The sequence below is a fragment of the Schistocerca gregaria genome, chromosome 2 (assembly GCF_023897955.1).
Source record: "Schistocerca gregaria isolate iqSchGreg1 chromosome 2, iqSchGreg1.2, whole genome shotgun sequence".
In the NCBI taxonomy this organism is placed as follows: Eukaryota; Metazoa; Arthropoda; class Insecta; order Orthoptera; family Acrididae; genus Schistocerca; species Schistocerca gregaria.
In genome coordinates this window covers 102,672,848-102,692,658 of record NC_064921.1, presented here as the reverse complement: position 1 = coordinate 102,692,658, position 19,811 = coordinate 102,672,848, and the positions used below count along the sequence as shown (strand labels likewise).

The following is a 19,811-nucleotide window of genomic DNA, read 5'->3' as shown; positions in this document are numbered from 1 at the left end:
TCACCATAGAGGTACCAAGTTTGATGCGTTACTCGTTTTTTTACATGGCGAGTTTCCCCAGTAGGCCTATAAACCATGAAACAGACAAAAAGCTACTTCTCGCTGTCTTCTCCTCTCCGAATTTTCACTTCAGAAACTCTGAAACATCCATTACAGAAACAGATTACATCACTCAAAAATCTGGATTCAGTCTCTGCAATTCGCACCTATTTTACTGTAAAAAATACTATGATGAATGATGTAATTTTGAACATTCAAAAGTTTTCAAATGTGCAGGTTACTGACGTTAGAATACAATTACTACTCAATTTTAGATCAGGAAAAAGTTACGATGACTGCAACTTAAATACCGAAGCGATTTGTTATGAGAATACGCCGTTACCACAAATAATCGGCATAGATGCATTGAAAGAAACTTTACTGGGTAGCATAATGCGTCAGAATACTATAGGCACAAAGAATGAAATTTGTGTAGATTTACCATACACTTTACTTTTCTTGAGCATTATAAGATTACTAACGGAAGTTACTTACTGTCCATTATCTGGAATATAAACTATCATTTCTCTTCTGCAAACATCTGCTTTTGCAGCAAGTATTATCAATTTTTTTCCGTGACTGAAAAGCTTTAGCATGTCATTTTCAAAGAATATCGGCGTTTCAAAACTACCAGCGATATTGGTTAGCGTGAGAGACGACCTCATGTCATGATGTGACGTCATGATTCCTCGGGGCCCGCGAGACGCTTCTGGAACTGCAACAAACATCACGTGTAAAATCTCTGACATTCCGAAAAAGGGTGTTGCTTGTCATTTAGTGATCTATGAAAATAAAAGACGTATGATGTGCGTCAAATTTAGAAATGTCAACGAGAGTGTTAGGGTTGTCACCATTTAGGTTTGACAGTTTTGTATGTGTATTCGGGCAGACCTGTGAAGTCATACGGTGTCTTTGTGTGTGTAATGTGACACTGTGATGTAGGTGTTTTTTAATCCGTGACATTCGATAGATTTGTAATTGCGTCGCCCGCGACGTCTGCTGGATGGACTAAATAGAATATTGTTTTTCCACGTCAATAACACGAGGAAAGTCTCAACAAGTATTTTTCGAAGTGTACGGAAATAATAATGGCGAGTGCTCAGATAACTAATTCCTTTCAGTTCACAGCAGAGAAAGCCAGAGGTAAGTTGGTTAAATTGTATAATTTTCCACAGGCAGCTAAATATTGGCACTTTTCTTACCTTAAAGCTTTCATTACTTACTAAAGGCACATGCATAAATGGAAATGATCATGCTTTCCTTACCACAGTTGCCCTGTCGAATGTCTTGGAAGCACTAGATTCTCCTGAAAATTCCGTTAAACTTGGAGAAGCGAAAGATAATGCCGGAAACGATATGTTAAAAATGATGCAGTATGTCTTCCCCATTGTATTGCAAATACAGATGGATGTAATAAAAAATTATGGATTTCAGGAAGGTAGAGAAGGTAAGTTTGTCATTCGTAGATACGTAATATTTTGTACATTCCATCACGAAAAGGAACGTTTGACATTGTACAGTTATTTAGTGTTCATACTAATATAATTATCTCTAACGATGTTCTGCTGTTCCTGCTTAAAAACATTGCCATGAAACTTGTCATGAATCTAACTGGAATGTCATCTGTATTGAGAAAAGGTATTGACCTCGCTGATACTGAAGGGTAAGGAATTGCATGTGACATTGGTTTGGCAGCTGCAGTCTATTTCTACTCTTCCCAAAATGTTTATGAACTTTCACATTCTGTCATAGCAATGGTCTATGTTATCAACAAATTGAAAACTTTCAGCCTTCTTCAGAGACAGTTATTTACCATCATACTGCTGACGAGGATATGAGACCAATGAATCTAGATCGTCTATTAGATTAAATAGAAATACTTGATTCTAATTTAATATGTTATGAAAGTTGCGCACCTTTTTCACGTCTAGTTTTTGTATACAAAAATATACAGAATTTAAAAAGTTTCTGAAAATGTATATTGTTTGCAGTACAAATTTTGTAATGGTATGACGGCAGCTCTTTCCTTAACAAAATGCATTTGCCTTCGTTATATTTACAACTTATGTTGATACAAAAAGCCAGTCTTGTCTACTACAACATTTTTTGTATTCTATGTGGGATACTGTCCTAAAGGTTGAAATGGGGATATCAGTCTTTCTACTTGTACACAGCTGCCTTGTGTAGGGTTAGCCAGAGTGGATGGCATATGCTTGTTATTCCACTTTAACCATAATTTGGTTATACCATGTTTGCTTAAAGATAACATGCTGTATTCTTTCACCCATGAAGCATAGGCACGGAAGAGTGGTTTGTAATTTGCATGTATTGGCTTTAGGAAAGTCGATCCCGCATGTTGATGGGAATGTTGCGTAAGCTGAATTATTCTATCTGCTGTGGAAATTTTGTAGAATACTATACAACTAATCCTGCCTCGGGTATGGATGTGTATGATGTCCTTAGCTTAGTTAGGTTTAAGTCGTTCTAAGTTCTAGAAGACTGATGACCTCAGATGTTAAAATTCCATATTGCTCAGAGCCATTTGAACTCTACAACTTGTCAGTTGGGACCATCGGTGCTGTCAACTCCTCCGACAACTATGGTATTCAGTCCGGTGTATTTTATCTCTCAAAGTTTTGGGAACCCTTCAGAAATATGGAAGTTTTTGGGTGTTATGTCCTTGTTATCAATACCTTAAGATACTTTAAAAACTCAGAAATACGAGACCACATTTGAAAACAGGGATTCATTGCAATGACTAACCGTGTATTTTTTAAAAAAGTGTCATGATGTGGTCACCAACTATCAGTTAAATTATGAGAAGTCAACACTAGCATGACAAGTTGTTCAAGAGGTATTCATTGGACTGTTGCCTGTAAACATGTGCCATGTCAGCGCTCTTGGAAGAGAGCTGTGGCAGTGATATGGCTTTGTTGTTGTTCTCGCATAGTGATTTGCGAAGATGGAAAAATCGAGATTTGAGCAGTGATTAAGTACTTCATAAATAAAGGTATGAACATAAAGGGCTTTCATGCTGATTTCTAGAATAAACTGGGGACTCTGCTCCTTCATATTCAACTGGTGCCAAGCGGACAAATGAATTTAAATTTGGTCAGCGTCACAGTGGTTGGCGAAGATGTCACTACTCGAGAAATCATTGCAAAAGTGCACAAAATGGTCATGGAGGATCACCGATTGAAAGTGCGTGAAATTGCTCTTGCTTGCCAGATGTCATCTGAAAGGGTATATCGCATTTTAACTGAAGAACTAAAAATGGAAAAAAAATTATCTGCAAGATGAGTGCCGCGACCCTTGACAATGTGAGCCTATACACATGCCATCGCCATGGCAACATTACATGAACTAAGGTATGAATTGTTGCCATACCCACCTTATTCGCCTGATATGGCTCTGTCAGACTTCCATCTCTTCCCAAAACTGAAAATTTTTCTTGGTGGACGAAATTCACTTCAAACGAAGAATTGATAACCAGAGTTGACACCTATTTTGCAGTCATGGAGGAAACTCATTTTTGAGATGGGATCAAGGCACTGGAACATCTTGGACCAAGTGCATTGGTCTATAAGGAGAATACATTGAAAAATAAAAAAAAAAGTTTGTCATGTAAGTACTTCTTTTTTCTTTTCCTTTTCAAGAACTTCAAACCTCCGTTGTAAACAGGAATGGCCTCCATACTTCCCCAATAGTGGAGCACTACTGCCTGAGAGGTTCTTAGCAACTGTGAGCTAAGAAAGGAGCTAATTCTGAAGTGTGATAGTGTAAAAGCTAACTGGAATTATGTTAGGGTCTGGTGACTGCCTGATGCAAGACTCGAACCATGAGCCCCATTTGCTAAAGTATGTAGGCCTGGAGCCACACCAGTGTGAATACTTGACTTGGGTTGGATGATCAAGTGTGTTAAATCATTAGGCCCTAACACTGCACATGTGGTGAGATACGTCATCTGCTGAAGTCACATGTTCAAGATTTGTCATCCACTTTTGGGGTATTTCCCACCATTTGTAGCTTCATTGCTCTTATATTAAATTAATTGTTTCAGCATCACATACGTGAGCTTGTTTTTTTTTAAACATTGATAAAAATTAACCTGTATGTGGAATGCTTTGTGGCAGAAGTACATTCATACTAAAATTGTGTGCAAAACCAGTACTATTTGCAGGGACTGAGGCACGGAATGTCATGCCTTGGCAGGGAACACTCAGTGTTGAACAAGCTCTTTCATGTTTAAGCTGCAGAGCAAAAAAATTCTGAATCAAATGTGCATCATATGATGAGGCTTAAAAGCTGTTAAATGCTAATCAGCATCCAGAGTTCACTAATCATTTGTTGCACCATTGGAAACCTGTCAATGCTTTTATGCAGATAACAGGAATTGAATTTCTACAGTTGCTCATGGAAATACTCAAGTGTCTCTCCAGTGTACCTTCACTAAGTACCAAGCCAGTTACACCCCCCCCCCCCCCCCTCTCCATAAAAAAATGACCAATAAGTGTGTCTCCTTATTGAAAGAAAGGCTACATCATCATCTTTCAAGGAGACACACATTCAAAAATATCAGCTCACAGGTATTAGCTCATATTTCTCTAGACCTTTCAGAGGAATCTGAGTAACTGCAGTCAACAGATCATGTGAATAATGAAGTTTGCCCAAGAGAACTAACTAGCACCTTAGCGAATGCCTTAAACATCAGATCCATCTCATAGTCGGTAGGAACTGAAGCAGGGGGAGCAGGGGGGGGGGGGGGGGGAGAGATCTTTCAGATGACTTCTATTATTATGTCTTTCCTTTCTCAGACGATATGTCTGGTTAAAAATGGAAAGTGACGTGGACCTTGATCAAGCGTGACTTCCTTTTAACTGTGTGGTATATGTTACATTGCATTTAGGAACTTTCAGGTAATTGAACATGTATCAATAATTAGATTTCTGTAGTTGCATATGTACTTTTGGATGTAGCTGTATTGCATTGATGTACTGGTGGATATTGTGTGCTATGACTCCTGTAGTTGATAGTATAATTGGTACAATGTCAACTTTATCCTGATGCCACATGTCCTTGACTTCCTCAGCCAGTTGGATGTATTTTTCAATTTTTTCTCCTGTTTTCTTTTGTATATTTGTTTTGGGTATGGATATTTCGATTAGTTGTGTTAATTTCTTCTTTTTATTGGTGAGTTTGATGTCAGGTTTTGATGTCAGGTTTATGTGGTGTTGTTTTATCTGTTATAATGGTTCTGTTCCTGTATAATTTGTATTAATCATTCTCCAGTACATTTTGTGGTGCATACGTGTATGTGGGAACATGTTGTTGTATAAGTTTATGTTGTAAGGCAAGCTGTTGATGTATTATTTTTGCTACATTGTCATGTCTTCTGGGGTATTCTGTATTTGCTAGTATTGTACACCCACTTGTGATGTGATCTACTGTTTGTATTTGTTGTTTGCAAAGTGTGCATTTATCTGTTGTGGTATTGGGGTCTTCAATAATATGCTTGCTGTAATATCTGGTGTTTATTGTTTGATCCTGTATTGCAATTGTGAATCCTTCTGTCTCACTGTATATATTGCCCCTTTTCTTAGCCATGTGTTGGATACATCTTTATTGATGTGTGGATGTGTTAGATGATACGGGTGCTTGCCATGAAGTGAAGTGTTTTCTTTTTCCAATTTACTTTCTTTGTGTCTGTTGCTGTTATGTGATCTGAATGGTTGTTGTTGTTGTTGTTGTTGTCTTCAGTCCTGAGACTGGTTTGATGCAGCTCTCCATGCTACTCTATCCTGTGCAAGCTGCTTCATCTCCCAGTACCTACTGCAACCTACATCCTTCTGAATCTGCTTAGTGTACTCATCTCTCGGTCTCCCTCTACGATTTTTACCCTCCACGCTGCCCTCCAATGCTAAATTTGTGATCCCTTGATGCCTCAAAACATGTCCTACCAACCGATCCCTTCTTCTAGTCAAGTTGTGCCACAAACTTCTCCTCTCCCCAATCCTATTCAATACCTCCTCATTAGTTACGTGATCTATCCACCTTATCTTCAGTATTCTTCTGTAGCACCACATTTCGAAAGCTTCTATTCTCTTCTTGTCCAAACTAGTTATCGTCCATGTTTCACTTCCATACATGGCTACACTCCAAACAAATACTTTCAGAAACGACTTCCTGATACATAAATCTATATTCGATGTTAACAAATTTCTCTTCTTCAGAAACGCTTTCCTTGCCATTGCCAGTCTACATTTTATATCCTCTCTACTTCGACCATCATCAGTTATTTTACTTCCTAAATAGCAAAACTCCTTTACTACTTTAAGTGTCTCATTTCCTAATCTAATTCCCTCAGCATCACCCGATTTAATTTGACTACATTCCATTATCCTCGTTTTGCTTTTGTTAATGTTCATCTTATATCCTCCTTTCAAGACACTGTCCATTCCGTTCAACTGCTCTTCCAAGTCCTTTGCCGTCTCTGACAGAATTACAATGTCATCGGCGAACCTCAAAGTTTTTACTTCGGCTCCATGAATTTTAATACCTATTCCAAATTTTTCTTTTGTTTCCTTTACTGCTTGCTCAATATACAGATTGAATAACATCGGGGAGAGGCTACAACCCTGTCTCACTCCTTTCCCAACCACTGCTTCCCTTTCATGCCCCTCGACTCTTATTACTGCCATCTGGTTTCTGTACAAATTATAAATAGCCTTTCGCTCCCTGTATTGTACCCCTGCCACCTTCAGAATTTGAAAAAGAGTATTCCAGTCAACATTGTCAAAAGCTTTCTCTAAGTCTACAAATGCTAGAAACGTAGGTTTGCCTTTTCTTAATCTTTCTTCTAAGATAAGTCGTAAGGTCAGTATTGCCTCACGTGTTCCAACATTTCTACGGAATCCAAACTGATCCTCCCCGAGGTCCGCATCTACCAGTTTTTCCATTCGTCTGTAAAGAATTCGCGTTAGTATTTTGCAGCCGTGGCTTATTAAACTGATAGTTCGGTAATTTTCACATCTGTCAGCACCTGCTTTCTTTGGGATTGGGATTATTATATTCTTCTTGAAGTCTGAGGGTATTTCGCCTGTCTCATACATCTTGCTCACCAGCTGGTAGAGTTTTGTCATGACTGGCTCTCCCAAGGCCGTCAGTAGTTCTAATGGAATGTTGTCTACTCCGGGGGCCTTGTTTCGACTCAGGTCTTTCAGTGCTCTGTCAAACTCTTCACGCAGTATCGTATCTCCCATTTCGTCTTCATCTACATCCTCTTCTATTTCCACAATATTGTCCTCAAGTACATCGCCCTTGTATAAAACTTCTATATACTCCTTCCACCTTTCTGCCTTCCCTTCTTTGCTTAGAACTGGGCTGCCATCTGAGCTCTTGATATTCATACACGTGGTTCTCTTCTCTCCAAAGGTCTCTTTAATTTTCCTGTAGGCAGTATCTATCTTACCCCTAGTGAGATAAGCTTCTACATCCTTACATTTGTCCTCTAGCCATCCCTGTTTAGCCATTTTGCACTTCCTGTCGATCTCATTTTTGAGACGTTTGTATTCCTTTTTGCCTGCTTCATTTACTGCATTTTTATATTTTCTCCTTTCATCAATTAAATTCAATATTTCTTCTGTTACCCAAGGATTTCTAGCAGCCCTCGTCTTTGTACCTACTTTATCCTCTGCTGCCTTCACTACTACATCCCTCAGAGCTACCCATTCTTCTTCTACTGTATTTCTTTCCCCTATTCCTGTCAATTGTTCCCTTATGCTCTCTCTGAAACTCTGTACAACCTCTGGTTCTTTCAGTTTATCCAGGTCCCATCTCCTTAATTTCTCACATTTTTGCAGTTTCTTCAGTTTTAATCTACAGGTCATAACCAATAGATTGTGGTCAGAGTCCACATCTGCCCCTGGAAATGTCTTACAACTTAAAACCTGGTTCCTAAATCTCTGTCTTACCATTATATAATCTATCTGATACCTTTTAGTATCTCCAGGGTTCTTCCACGTATACAACCTTCTTTCATGATTCTTAAACCAAGTGTTAGCTATGATTAAGTTGTGCTCTGTGCAAAATTCTACTAGGCGGCTTCCTCTTTCATTTCTTAGCCCCAATCCATATTCACCTACTATGTTTCCTTCTCTCCCTTTTCCTACACTCGAATTCCAGTCACCCATTACTATTAAATTTTCGTCTCCCTTCACTACCTGAATAATTTCTTTTATTTCATCGTACATTTCTTCAATTTCTTCATCATCTGCAGAGCTAGTTGGCATATAAACTTGTACTACTGTAGTAGGTGTGGGCTTCGTATCTATCTTGGCCACAATAATGCGTTCACTATGCTGTTTGTAGTAGCTTACCCGCATTCCTATTTTCCTATTCATAATTAAACCTACTCCTGCATTACCCCTATTTGATTTTGTGTTTATAACCCTGTAGTCACCTGACCAGAAGTCTTGTTCCTCCTGCCACCGAACTTCACTAATTCCCACTATATCTAACTTTAACCTATCCATTTCCCTTTTTAAATTTTCTAACCTACCTGCCCGATTAAGGGATCTGACATTCCACGCTCCGATCCGTAGAACGCCAGTTTTCTTTCTCCTGATAACGACATCCTCCTGAGTAGTCCCCGCCCGGAGATCCGAATGGGGGACTATTTTACCTCCGGAATATTTTACCCAAGAGGATGCCATCATCATTTAATCATACAGTAAAGCTGCATGTCCTCGGGAAAAATTACGGCTGTAGTTTCCCCTTGCTTTCAGCCGTTCGCAGTACCAGCACAGCAAGGCCGTTTTGGTTAATGTTGCAAGGCCAGATCAGTCAATCATCCAGACTGTTGCCCCTGCAACTACTGAAAAGGCTGCTGCCCCTCTTCAGGAACCACACGTTTGTCTGGCCTCTCAACAGATACCCCTCCGTCGTGGTTGCACCTACGGTACGGCCATCTGTATCGCTGAGGCACGCAAGCCTCCCCACCAACGGCAAGGTCCATGGTTCATGGGGGGGGATGGTTGTAGAAGTGGTTATGAAATTGCAGTGGTGTAGCCGATGTATTTATATGAGTGATTGCTTTGTGTATTTTGCTAGTTTCTGCTCATTCTAGAAAGAATTTTCTTAAATTGTCTACCTGTCCATAATGTAGGTTTTTTATGTCGATAAATCCACTTCCTCCTTCCTTTCTGCTTCATGTGAATCTTTTTGTTGCTGAATGTATGTGATGTTTTCTATATTTGTGGCATTGTGATCGTGTGCTTCTAGGTCTGTGTTACTCTATTTCACTACTCCAAATGAGTAGGTCAGTATTGGTATGGCATAAATATTTATAGCTTTTGTCTTGTTTCTTGCTGTCAATTCTGTTTTCATTATTTTTGTTAGTCTTTGTCTACATATTTCTCTTTTGGTTCTTCTTTAATATTTGTATTATCTATTCCTATTTTTTTGTCTGTATCCTATATATTTATAGGCATCTGTTTTTCCATAGCTTCTATGCAGGTGGTTATCTAATGAGTAATCTTCCTGTTTAGTGTGTTTTCCCTTACTGTGCTATTTTTCTTACATTTGTCTGTTCCAAAAGCCATATTTATATCATTGCTGAATACTTCTGTTATCTTTAGTAATTTGTTGAGTTGTTGATTTGTTGCTGCCAGTAGTTTTAGATCATCCATGTATAGCAAATGTGTGATTTTGTGTGGATATGTTCCAGTAATATTGTATCCATAATTTGTATTATTTAGGATGTTGGATAGTGGGTTCAGAGCAAGGCAGAACCAGAAAGGACTTAATGAGTCTCCTTGGTATATTCCACGCTTAATCTGTATTGGCTGTGATGTGATATTATTTGAATTTGTTTGGATGTTAAGTGTGGTTTTCCAATTTTTCATTACTATGTTTAGGAACTGTCTCAATTTAGGATCTACTTTGTATATTTCCAATATTTGTAGTAACCATGAGTGGGGTACACTATCAAATTATTATTATTTTAACGGGTACAGGATTCTGTCGGAGGAACTAAGACTCTCAACACAAGAGGTGTTACTTTGTTTTTGTGTCAGAGACTCGTCTAAAAAAGACTTTTGATGCTGACAATGTGATGTAGAGCCCCATCACTATATGCTTCCAGATTAGAGCTTTATGCAGATACAAAAACCAAATATTATAGATATCGGACAGATGTCACATTTCAGTGCTGATGGCCATTCTGTTGTTGATCCCTTAATATGCTATCCACCTCTGAGGACATTAATCAATAACTGTCAATGGCTTCACCTCAAGTGACCCTTTCCCAATGTGGATATGACTAGCAGATCAAATACTGCCCGAAAGGAGGTTGTCAGACTTGCAGTGTCAATTTCAAACTATAAACATGATGTCTTCTGCTGTTCCATCCACTCCAATGTCTTTAGGCCAACTGTGAGGACTTCTGATTGAGCAATGAGTGCCGTTTCGTAGTCAGTGGCAGGTTATTGAGCAGTCTTGATCAGCTGACATTGATATACAAAAGAGAGCCTAAAGATATTACAGTTCATAAATCTGTCCACAAAGTTATGCAAGACCATCAGAAGGATTTTTGGGTGAGGTTGGAGGAACCTGGAGCCTGGAACTGAACGTGAGGGATGCAACCCATATCATGGCATAACATTGTATATAGACAACTACTACTGCCTGCCAGGCACCAGTTTTCTGTATATACAGTAGCAACTGCTTCCAATAGTGACCAACTCTACCAACTGCACTTTCTCCAAGTGAGAGCAGGATTAGACATTGTCTGCATCTGATAACATCGAAATCCATTACAATATGTGGCACTTCACAGCAGAAGCTGAAAACATCATCCATACCCTGTTGAACATAATGTGGGATGCGGAACACTTCCCAAATTCATTATGGATTGTGGTCCAAATTGCTCCTGCTCAAACCAGTGAAGGGACTACATATATAAGTTTACCTTTCTGGTGGTAAATGATTTGATGAGTTTCCTGGACTCATATGTGATTAAAAGCTGTCTTGGTCACCACATCTGATGGATCTAAAAATAGGCGCTCAATCATAAACTGCCCTATTTACTGATCTCAGGGTACAGTTTTACAAGCGTTGTGTTATTCCTGCTAGATTATGTTTGCCAAATGCATTGATCAGCAAGACCTCTGAATGTAAATGTGGTTGATGCTATCCTAAAGAGGTTGAACTGGCCTCATCCATATATAGAACCATCTCACTTGCCAACCCATGTGCCAAGGCCGAAGAACTACCACTACACCTCTGGCAGTGATTCTTTGTTGTGTCGCTTGTAAGTCTCACCCAGAGTGATCAGCATTCCATCCAGTAAACTGCTCACTCTTGTTAATGTACTTCTTAAACTGTCTATGAACAACAAAGCCATTTAAGTCTACCGAGCGAGGTGGCGCAGTGGTTAGCACACTGGATTGAATCCCGTGTCCGGCCATCCTGATTTAGGTTTTCTGTGATTTCCCTAAATCGCTCCAGGCAAATGCTGGGATGGTCCCTTTGAAAGGGCACGGCTGACTTCCTTTCCCGTTCTTCCCTAATCTGATGAGACCTAAAACCTCACTGTTTGGTCTCTTCCCTCAAAAAAATGCAACACAACCCCATTTAAGTCCTTACATCTTGTGAACAAGCTAGCTGTCTCTGATGCTACAACCTAAACTACAAATGTTGGTAAACTTAATATGCTTTAGGAGGCAAATGTGGCAACTCGCCCATATCTTTGACTTTGCTGCTATTTCTAAGTTGCTAGTGCCATTTTCTCTGATATCGTCTTGTTCAAATTTGATTACAAAATTGTTAAAGATGTCTTCCATGATTTTGTCTCTGTGCCAATAATGATCTTCTATCTTTAGTATTTTATGAAAAAAAATAAGATCAATTATTGTTTGCTATCACACATTGGATGCTTTTCTAGACACCTTCCTGTACTTTTTTTTCAGTGACATGTTACCATCATTTCACTTGATGCAAAGCTAGCTTAATCACATTAATATCACATGCGTATAGTGGTAGTGTGGCAGCTGAATGCCCATTGCTAGCCAATAGCTTGTTAAAGTAACATGTCTGTCTTCTTGGGGCGTATTTGCATGTCGTGCCAAGTTTTTCAAATAATCAAGCATTCATCTTTTAACGAAACTCTTTGATGTTAGATTGTAGATATGGTTCTCATGATATGGAGCATTGTACATAACAAGAAAACATGTTTTCAGTGTAGCTATTCTGGGAATAACTTTCTCCTCCACCCACTTATCAAAATTATCAGAATTTTACTGCCCGTGGTGAATTAATTCAAACCTTTCAACCAAGCCTGAGAGTCCACCAAAATGTACAACAATCACCATGTGTGCTTGTGACTCCTATACCATCACTGTTTCCAACATTTTCTGTAAGTCATGTTGAAATCAACTGAATTGTCATTGAAATAAAATAGTGATCCACCATCAACACTTAATTTCCTTGCTTTCTGCAAATAGTGCTGCTTCCAGTTTACAATATTTGTTTTTTTTTTCTTCTTCTTCTAATAGTAACTTTCAAGGCTTATACCATTTTTTTTAAAGCTGTCTTTCCATTGGAAATTAATTCATTGTATCAGAAAAGTCATAAGTTTTACACATGCGGGAATGACATAGTTTCTCATAAAAATCCACAATAATGTACTTCATTACATGGTTATTGAAATTGGTATGTTTGTTGTAATATTTTGAATGTTTACATTTTTTTGCAGGAGTTGACAAGAATTTGTTTCCTTCATTATAACAACTTAATTTACTTTTTCTTTCTTGGACTGTTTTCTGAGAAGTGTTACAATACTGTGCAAACTTGGTGGTTGGCATTGTTAAAGTAATAAAACTATGTTGTTTTATAGCTTCTTAGGACTTTGTAATGTGTTCATCTCTCAGCACTATGGGCTGTCTTTCCACCTACAATTTTTGATAAAAAAAATATTAATCACTTATGATGGCATCATTGCAACACAGAGAGAAAAGTCACATTGTATTAGTACAAACTACAATGTTCACAACACAGTAATGCTGAAAACTGCACACAAACAGTGAGATGTAAGATAGTTGTTGTTAGGACATTGTTACTTGTTTTGTACATTCTCATGCAGCACTTTCCCAACTTTCGTTAGAAGATAGCATATATGGGTTAAAACAAATAGAAATGAAAAGTTATAGTGGGTGGATGATATGCACTGCTATTAGCCAGTATCTCAACTGGTTAAAAAATGATACTGACCCCATACTTAACACATTTAGCATTGCGTGTTTTTATACTTCACCATTTTAAAATTTTATTCTGTTCTCCCATTTGAGGATGAAAACTCACTGATAATTTTGTCTATACATATGCGATATTAATTTCTTTCTTTCTTCTTAGGTATTGTGCAGTTTGTGCAGTTAATACGAACATTGGAGAAAGAGGATCCAGAAGTTGCTCATCTGCATGCACAGATTAGAGCCCATTACTTGCCTCCAGTGTCCATCAGCACAGAATCGTCTTGAGAATGTCTCTTGGATTGTGAGACAACTTTGCCAAAAAGGACATATTTGCAGTTTACACATTCCATTGAGTGTTTGCTTTCCCCAAGTTTTGTGGAGAGTTTAGAACAGTATAAAATATTTTATAACTTGTTTACAGCACATTAATTTATATCAACAGACTACCATGTGTTCAGTGCAGTTGTGCAATAATGTGAGATACATTGATTTCCCTTTATTGGACAGATTATTTATTACTGACATGCCAAGTTCATTTACAACTTTGGTAGTGTGGTTATTGAATTTTAACAGTTTCTAATAAAAATATAAAATCCTTTATCTTTCTACCAATTATTCATTGTGGTCACCTGTAAAAAGTGAACAGCTAAGCCTTTGGCTGTGCAGGTAATCATGCTACATGCCATATTGAGTGCTCGTTTGTAATAATCTAGTTTGGGCACCTCTTATTAGTATCTTGTATTTTGATTTTTACCTTGTGCTCGAGTTACCTATGCCAATGTACCCACACATTAGTTAAATATTTTCAGAATATTGACCGTGAAGACTTCTCCTGCTGTTGTTCAGTTTTGTAACTGTCCAGACAAAATAAATACAATAGTTAAAATTTCAGACTTAAACATTTATTTGCAGATGTATCAGAGCACATGCCCACCCACCCACGCACGTACACACCCACCCATACCAATATCTTGACTCAACATTTCCAAAAAGTGTGGAGCTAACATATTTACGAAGATTTCTCTGCTATTAGTTCTGTATAAGTGGAGTTCTCACATATTTGCTAACTGAAAACTGTTTTTTTACATAATTCTGATAAGTGATCATATAAAAGAAATGAACTGTGTTCAGCAATGAACGTGCAGATTCCTGCTTCACATGATTTATTGGCATTTGTTTTAGTCTCACTTTTAAACTAAAGTTCCATTGTTGTGAACTTCTGCAAGGATTGGAAAATTTGCTGCATTTTAACATGCTCTATAATGTCTGTTAATTTTGCACTTGCAGTAAGTACAGTAGTTGTACTTTTTTTTTATAGATTAGAATGAAGGAGTTCATAGCCTAAGTTGCTTTTGTTTCATAGGTGGTGAAATACAAGAGGGTATTATGTTCATCCACTCCGCAAAGTTCTTACTGATTACATGAAGATGGTATGTCCGAAAGAACAGATACCGTTAGTGATCTTGCACCACACGAAAAATGAAATTACAATGAAATTCAGACCATTAGTGGCTTACAGGCATTGATAAATACCAACAGAGACAGTTGAAATTGCCAGCCGGTGTGGCTGAGCGGTTCTAAGTGCTTCAGGCTGGAACTGCGCGACTGCTGTGGTTGCATGTTCGAATCCTGCTTCGGGCATGGATGTGTGTGATGTCCTTAGGTTAGCTAGGTTTAAGTAGTTCTAAGTTCCAGGGGACTGATGACCTCAGATGTTAAGTCCCGTAGTGCTCAGAGCCATTTGAACCATTTTGATCAGTTGAAAATGTGTGCCCCAACTGGAACTCGAACCAGGGACCTCCTACTGACATGGCAAATGCTGTAGCCAACTGCGTCACCGAGAACATAGAGGATATTACGACTGCAGGGACTTATCTCTGGCATGCTCCCCATGAGACTCACAGTTCGAACTTATGGTCCACACACTACATCTATAGTGCTGGACATGTCCAAAAGAACAGATGCCATCTTCATATAGATCAGGCTTACCAGCCAATGATCTTCTTCAGTGCGGATGCACTCACATTGCTCAAACTCTTACGGGAATCGGTAGATTGACTACCGTGAGTAATGAGTATAGTGGGCAGGGCACTACTAATTTAGTGTGTGCACACTACATAACTGTGTGTCTCACGTGAGAATGCCGGGGATAATTCCCTGCAGTCACAATATCCTCTGTTTCCTTGGTGGTTCAGTCGGATAGTGTCTGCCATGTAAGCAGGAGATCCTGGGTTCGAGTTCCAGTCGGGGCACACATTTTCAACTGTTCCCGCTATTTATCAATGGCTTTAAGCAGCTATTGCTCTGGATTTCATTGTAATTTCATTCTTACTGATTATTGTTGGTATGTAAGATGAGTGCTAACATCAGAAATACAATGAAATAAGGCTTATTCACCTCATGCACTAAAGAATCCACAACCGCAAGAGAGGTATTTGTACGTATTTTCTCCATATGCCTCTATATTATTGTAAAAGTATTACAGAAGTACCACTAAAGAGTATCATTTGGGAGTTATGATAGTGAATAATTTTGAAATTAGTGATGTAGACATCTGAATGCATTCTGTGGCATTGACCTCTCCCTCCTGCGAATGAGTTATCCCATCTCGGTGATTATAAAAATTTTTAGTATTTATTATAAAACATATGTGCCTCATTGTGTGCTTTCGTTCGCAAAAAAGCTTGTTTCGATATCTTGAATTGTTTATAAAATGACGATTCTTGTCACCACAGCACACAACCGTTCTTCAAATTTAAAGCACAATAAGTCGCAAATGAAATGGGATGTTCTACTGTTCTCAATTTTGAATAAAATTTTGGTATCTTATCTACAGGAATCAAACCATAAGCAATGTTCAAACAATGCATTTTTACTTCCGCAAAATCTTTTAAAATTCTTCATAGTGTTTTCTTTAATTTGATGCGGCCCTGTAACTGTTGCATATAATGAAAAGAAATTCAATGTGTTATGAAGTGAAGATATCGGACTGGAAGATGTGAAAAAATTAGATTTTGTCAGATGATTATTTTCTTAAAAATGGATAAGTCTTTCATAGTGGTCGGCAAGTCTGCATAGACAGAACTGAGTGTGTTGTGCCCTATGGACCTTCACATTTAAAATCGAGTAACTCCTGAACCAATTGAGATATTGCTCTTCTCTCAGTTTTAAATAAAATTTCCGTATCTTATCTAGATTTTATTCACTGCAATATCTGAGGTAAAATAAACGATACTCAAACTTTATGCAATGCGTTTTTACCTCTACAAATTCTTTAAAATTTTGTGCAGTGTTTCACTGAACTTGATGCAGCTCAGAAATTATAGTGTATAACCGAAAGAAATTCAGTCCTTTGAGTGAAGATGACACTGCAATATGTACTAACTATAGTGTATAACCGAAAGAAATCCAGTCCTTTGTTGAGTGAAGATGACACTCTAATATGTACAAAAAAAAAAAAAAAACAATTTTTTATTTATAGTTTTCGAAAAGTTTGTTTAGTATTTCGTATCAACTGGAATGTTGTCTCTCAGCATAGCCACCAGTGTTTCATGAGAAATACAGCCATAAGAAGTGCCACCTCAGCATGGAATGCAGAGAGCACATCTGTAGTAGCGAAAGGGTTAGGCAGACAGACTGGTACGCAATCACAGTTTACTTGGCTGCTAATGTGGAGGCACCTCTTCTATGGATGTCATTTTGTAGTTGAAATTCTGAATAAAACTTTAAAGTTAATTATATCTTTAGAGTTGATTACATCTACTCCACTTGTAAAATGGGACATCTCCCATCTCAGGAAATTTAATCCAGACAAGTAAGTATTCCTCACATTTTAGGAAATGGCTGAATTGCCGTTAGCAAACACCCCTGTTGATTAATCCCTTGCCATATCCACATAAATTTATGACATAAATAAATGCCAGGCATGTGTGGTAGTTGTGCATAGAAATAGATAGGTTTTGCTACAGTGACTGTAACACCTGCATGAAAGTTGTGGTGGCTCATCTATCTTGCTGAAGGAGGTTGGAACAATAGAAGCCAGTAACAGCTACAGAAGTCACCGCAGAGAAGCACTGTTAAGAGGATGCAACCGAAATGTCTCATGGCTGAGCAGAGTGATGTGCTGATAAAAGTAATCAGCAGGTGGTGAGCATTAATGGTGGCAGCAGGATGTCCCAGGGTCAAAGACTGGGGCCCCGAGCAGGTGCAGCAAGTGAGGAGCCAGCACTGTCTAAGGGGTACAGAAGCCTACACATTGCTGTGCACATTGACACACCTCATTGCAGCTCAGCACGATTTGCCACAGGGCAACACAGCAAGGAGGTAAATTAAGAAATTGCAACTTTTTAGAGTAGTATTTTGTCTGATTGAAAGGCTTATTTAATGAAGTAAGCTCATCTGCAAATGGTAGAAGTACTATAGTGCTAAGGAAGTACTGTAGACAGAGTTTCCAGAAACAGTCTGTAAAGCCTGTAATAGTGTTGTAGGGTAATTTGTGCTAAGAAATAATTAAGAGAAAAATTCAATATTTTGTGCCATTTCAAAGTTATTAGCACTGAAGTTAGTCAATCAGGCCACTGTACACAGCAAATTTAAGCTGCTCGCTAGAGATGGTGTCATCAAATCTGTTCTTCATTCGGTTTCTTAAAACCGAACAAGAGTGTAATAAAAAAATTGGACATGGGGTGGTAGTAAGGATCAAATCTGAACCAAAGGCCAAACAGTCTCGTGTGCAGTCATCTGTGCTGTAAGAACTAACACTAATTGTAGGGCAGGCTAAGTGAATTTGCACACACAATGGCCTCAGGCTAATTTAAATGCTAATTAACTTTGAAATGATGCAGCATATTAGGTTTTTTCTTGACAATTACTTCTCAGCGCAAACTACCCTGCAGCACTCTTACAGCTTTTGAGCCTTTCTGATCACCCTGTATAACAGAAAAGTTTTTTTGATAATAATGAGAAGGACCTTAGGGACTGTACTGAACACACTGATTCTGCATTGGACCTAGTCAATCCAGAGGAATATGAACTTTTATTTAAATTTGTATAGGCAAAGGCAAGATTGCAGGTACAAGAAAGGACAGGAACTTGGATGAAGTTTAGCGGTTTCTTGAATAAAATTATTCCCCATTAGGGATACATTTATTATTATGCATATAAAAAGTTCAAAGACAAGCTAGGGCGAGGGAAACAGATTGGAATGTGGGCAACAATGATAGATGATATACAGAGATATTTCAGAGAACCTGTCAGAAGGGTGACAAGTAATTAAAATTTAAAAGGGGTGATTGAGTTTGTTGACTCCATAAGTAGTGTGTGTTTCATACAAAAGTTGAGTAACTGTTAAATACAAACTATTTTGAGAACCCGAGGTGATGAGAGTAGACTGATATATTTCATTAAGTCAGACGTACCACCCAGGCTGTTCCGAATGGCCAGTGCCTCAAGGTACTCAGCATTAGTTTGCTGGGACTGGGCTTGGCAACCATGTGTTCCCTGAGCTGCATACTGGTGAGGGCCACCAGTCTTCGATGGCTGTAAACTTTAGGGACGCTTCTGTGATCACCATACGGCTTTTCAATGGAATGATGTGTGTCACAGGGATGGGGATTTTGGCTTAGCCACCTAGAATGTAAGGATGATAGCATCAGTCTATAGGTAAGCTGTGTGCTGATAGGGTGGATAGTTGAGGGAGAACAGCCTTTAGTGGCAAACCTCTGGAGAACATACTGCACTTCAATTATAGAAGGCTTACCCTGGCAAGAGGGACTCTTTTTGGATTGACGTGTGTGTTCCTAGTGCCTACTGGTTTTTTTCAGGAAGCCTAGATCTCCCCCCTCCCTCCCTCACCCCCTCCCTTCCTCTCCCCGCCCCTCCCTTCCTCTCCCCGCCCCTCCCTTCCTCTCCCCGCCCCTCCCTTCCTCTCCCCGCCCCTCCCTTCCTCTCCCCGCCCCTCCCTTCCTCTCCCCGCCCCTCCCTTCCTCTCCCCGCCCCTCCCTTCCTCTCCCCGCCCCTCCCTTCCTCTCCCCGCCCCTCCCTTCCTCTCCCCGCCCCTCCCTTCCTCTCCCCGCCCCTCCCTTCCTCTCCCCGCCCCTCCCTTCCTCTCCCCGCCCCTCCCTTCCTCTCCCCGCCCCTCCCTTCCTCTCCCCGCCCCTCCCTTCCTCTCCCCGCCCCTCCCTTCCTCTCCCCGCCCCTCCCTTCCTCTCCCCGCCCCTCCCTTCCTCTCCCCGCCCCTCCCTTCCTCTCCCCGCCCCTCCCTTCCTCTCCCCGCCCCTCCCTTCCTCTCCCCGCCCCTCCCTTCCTCTCCCCGCCCCTCCCTTCCTCTCCTCCCTCCATCCCTCCCTCTCCTCCCGCCCCTCCCTCCCTCTCCTCCCGCCCCTCCCTCCCTCTCCTCCCGCCCCTCCCTCCCTCTCCTCCCGCCCCTCCCTCCCTCTCCCCGCCCCTCCCTCCCTCTCCCCGCCCCTCCCTCCCTCTCCCCGCGCCCCCAGTCTCCCCCCGCGTGCGATGTTGACGAAGCGTGTG

The 19,811-nt window shown here is 39.8% G+C and overlaps 1 protein-coding gene across 1 annotated transcript; it reads left to right on the top strand.

Moving 5' to 3' along the window:
- Positions 1-732: 732 nt before the first annotated feature.
- LOC126336434 (protein C10) lies at positions 733-14,177 on the top strand. The gene is made up of 3 exons (XM_050000127.1): positions 733-1,182; positions 1,310-1,486; positions 13,447-14,177. Exons 1-3 carry the CDS (start codon positions 1,128-1,130, stop codon positions 13,569-13,571), a joined length of 357 nt encoding a protein of 118 aa, XP_049856084.1. The 5' UTR covers positions 733-1,127; the 3' UTR covers positions 13,572-14,177.
- The last annotated feature ends 5,634 nt before the right edge of the window (positions 14,178-19,811 follow it).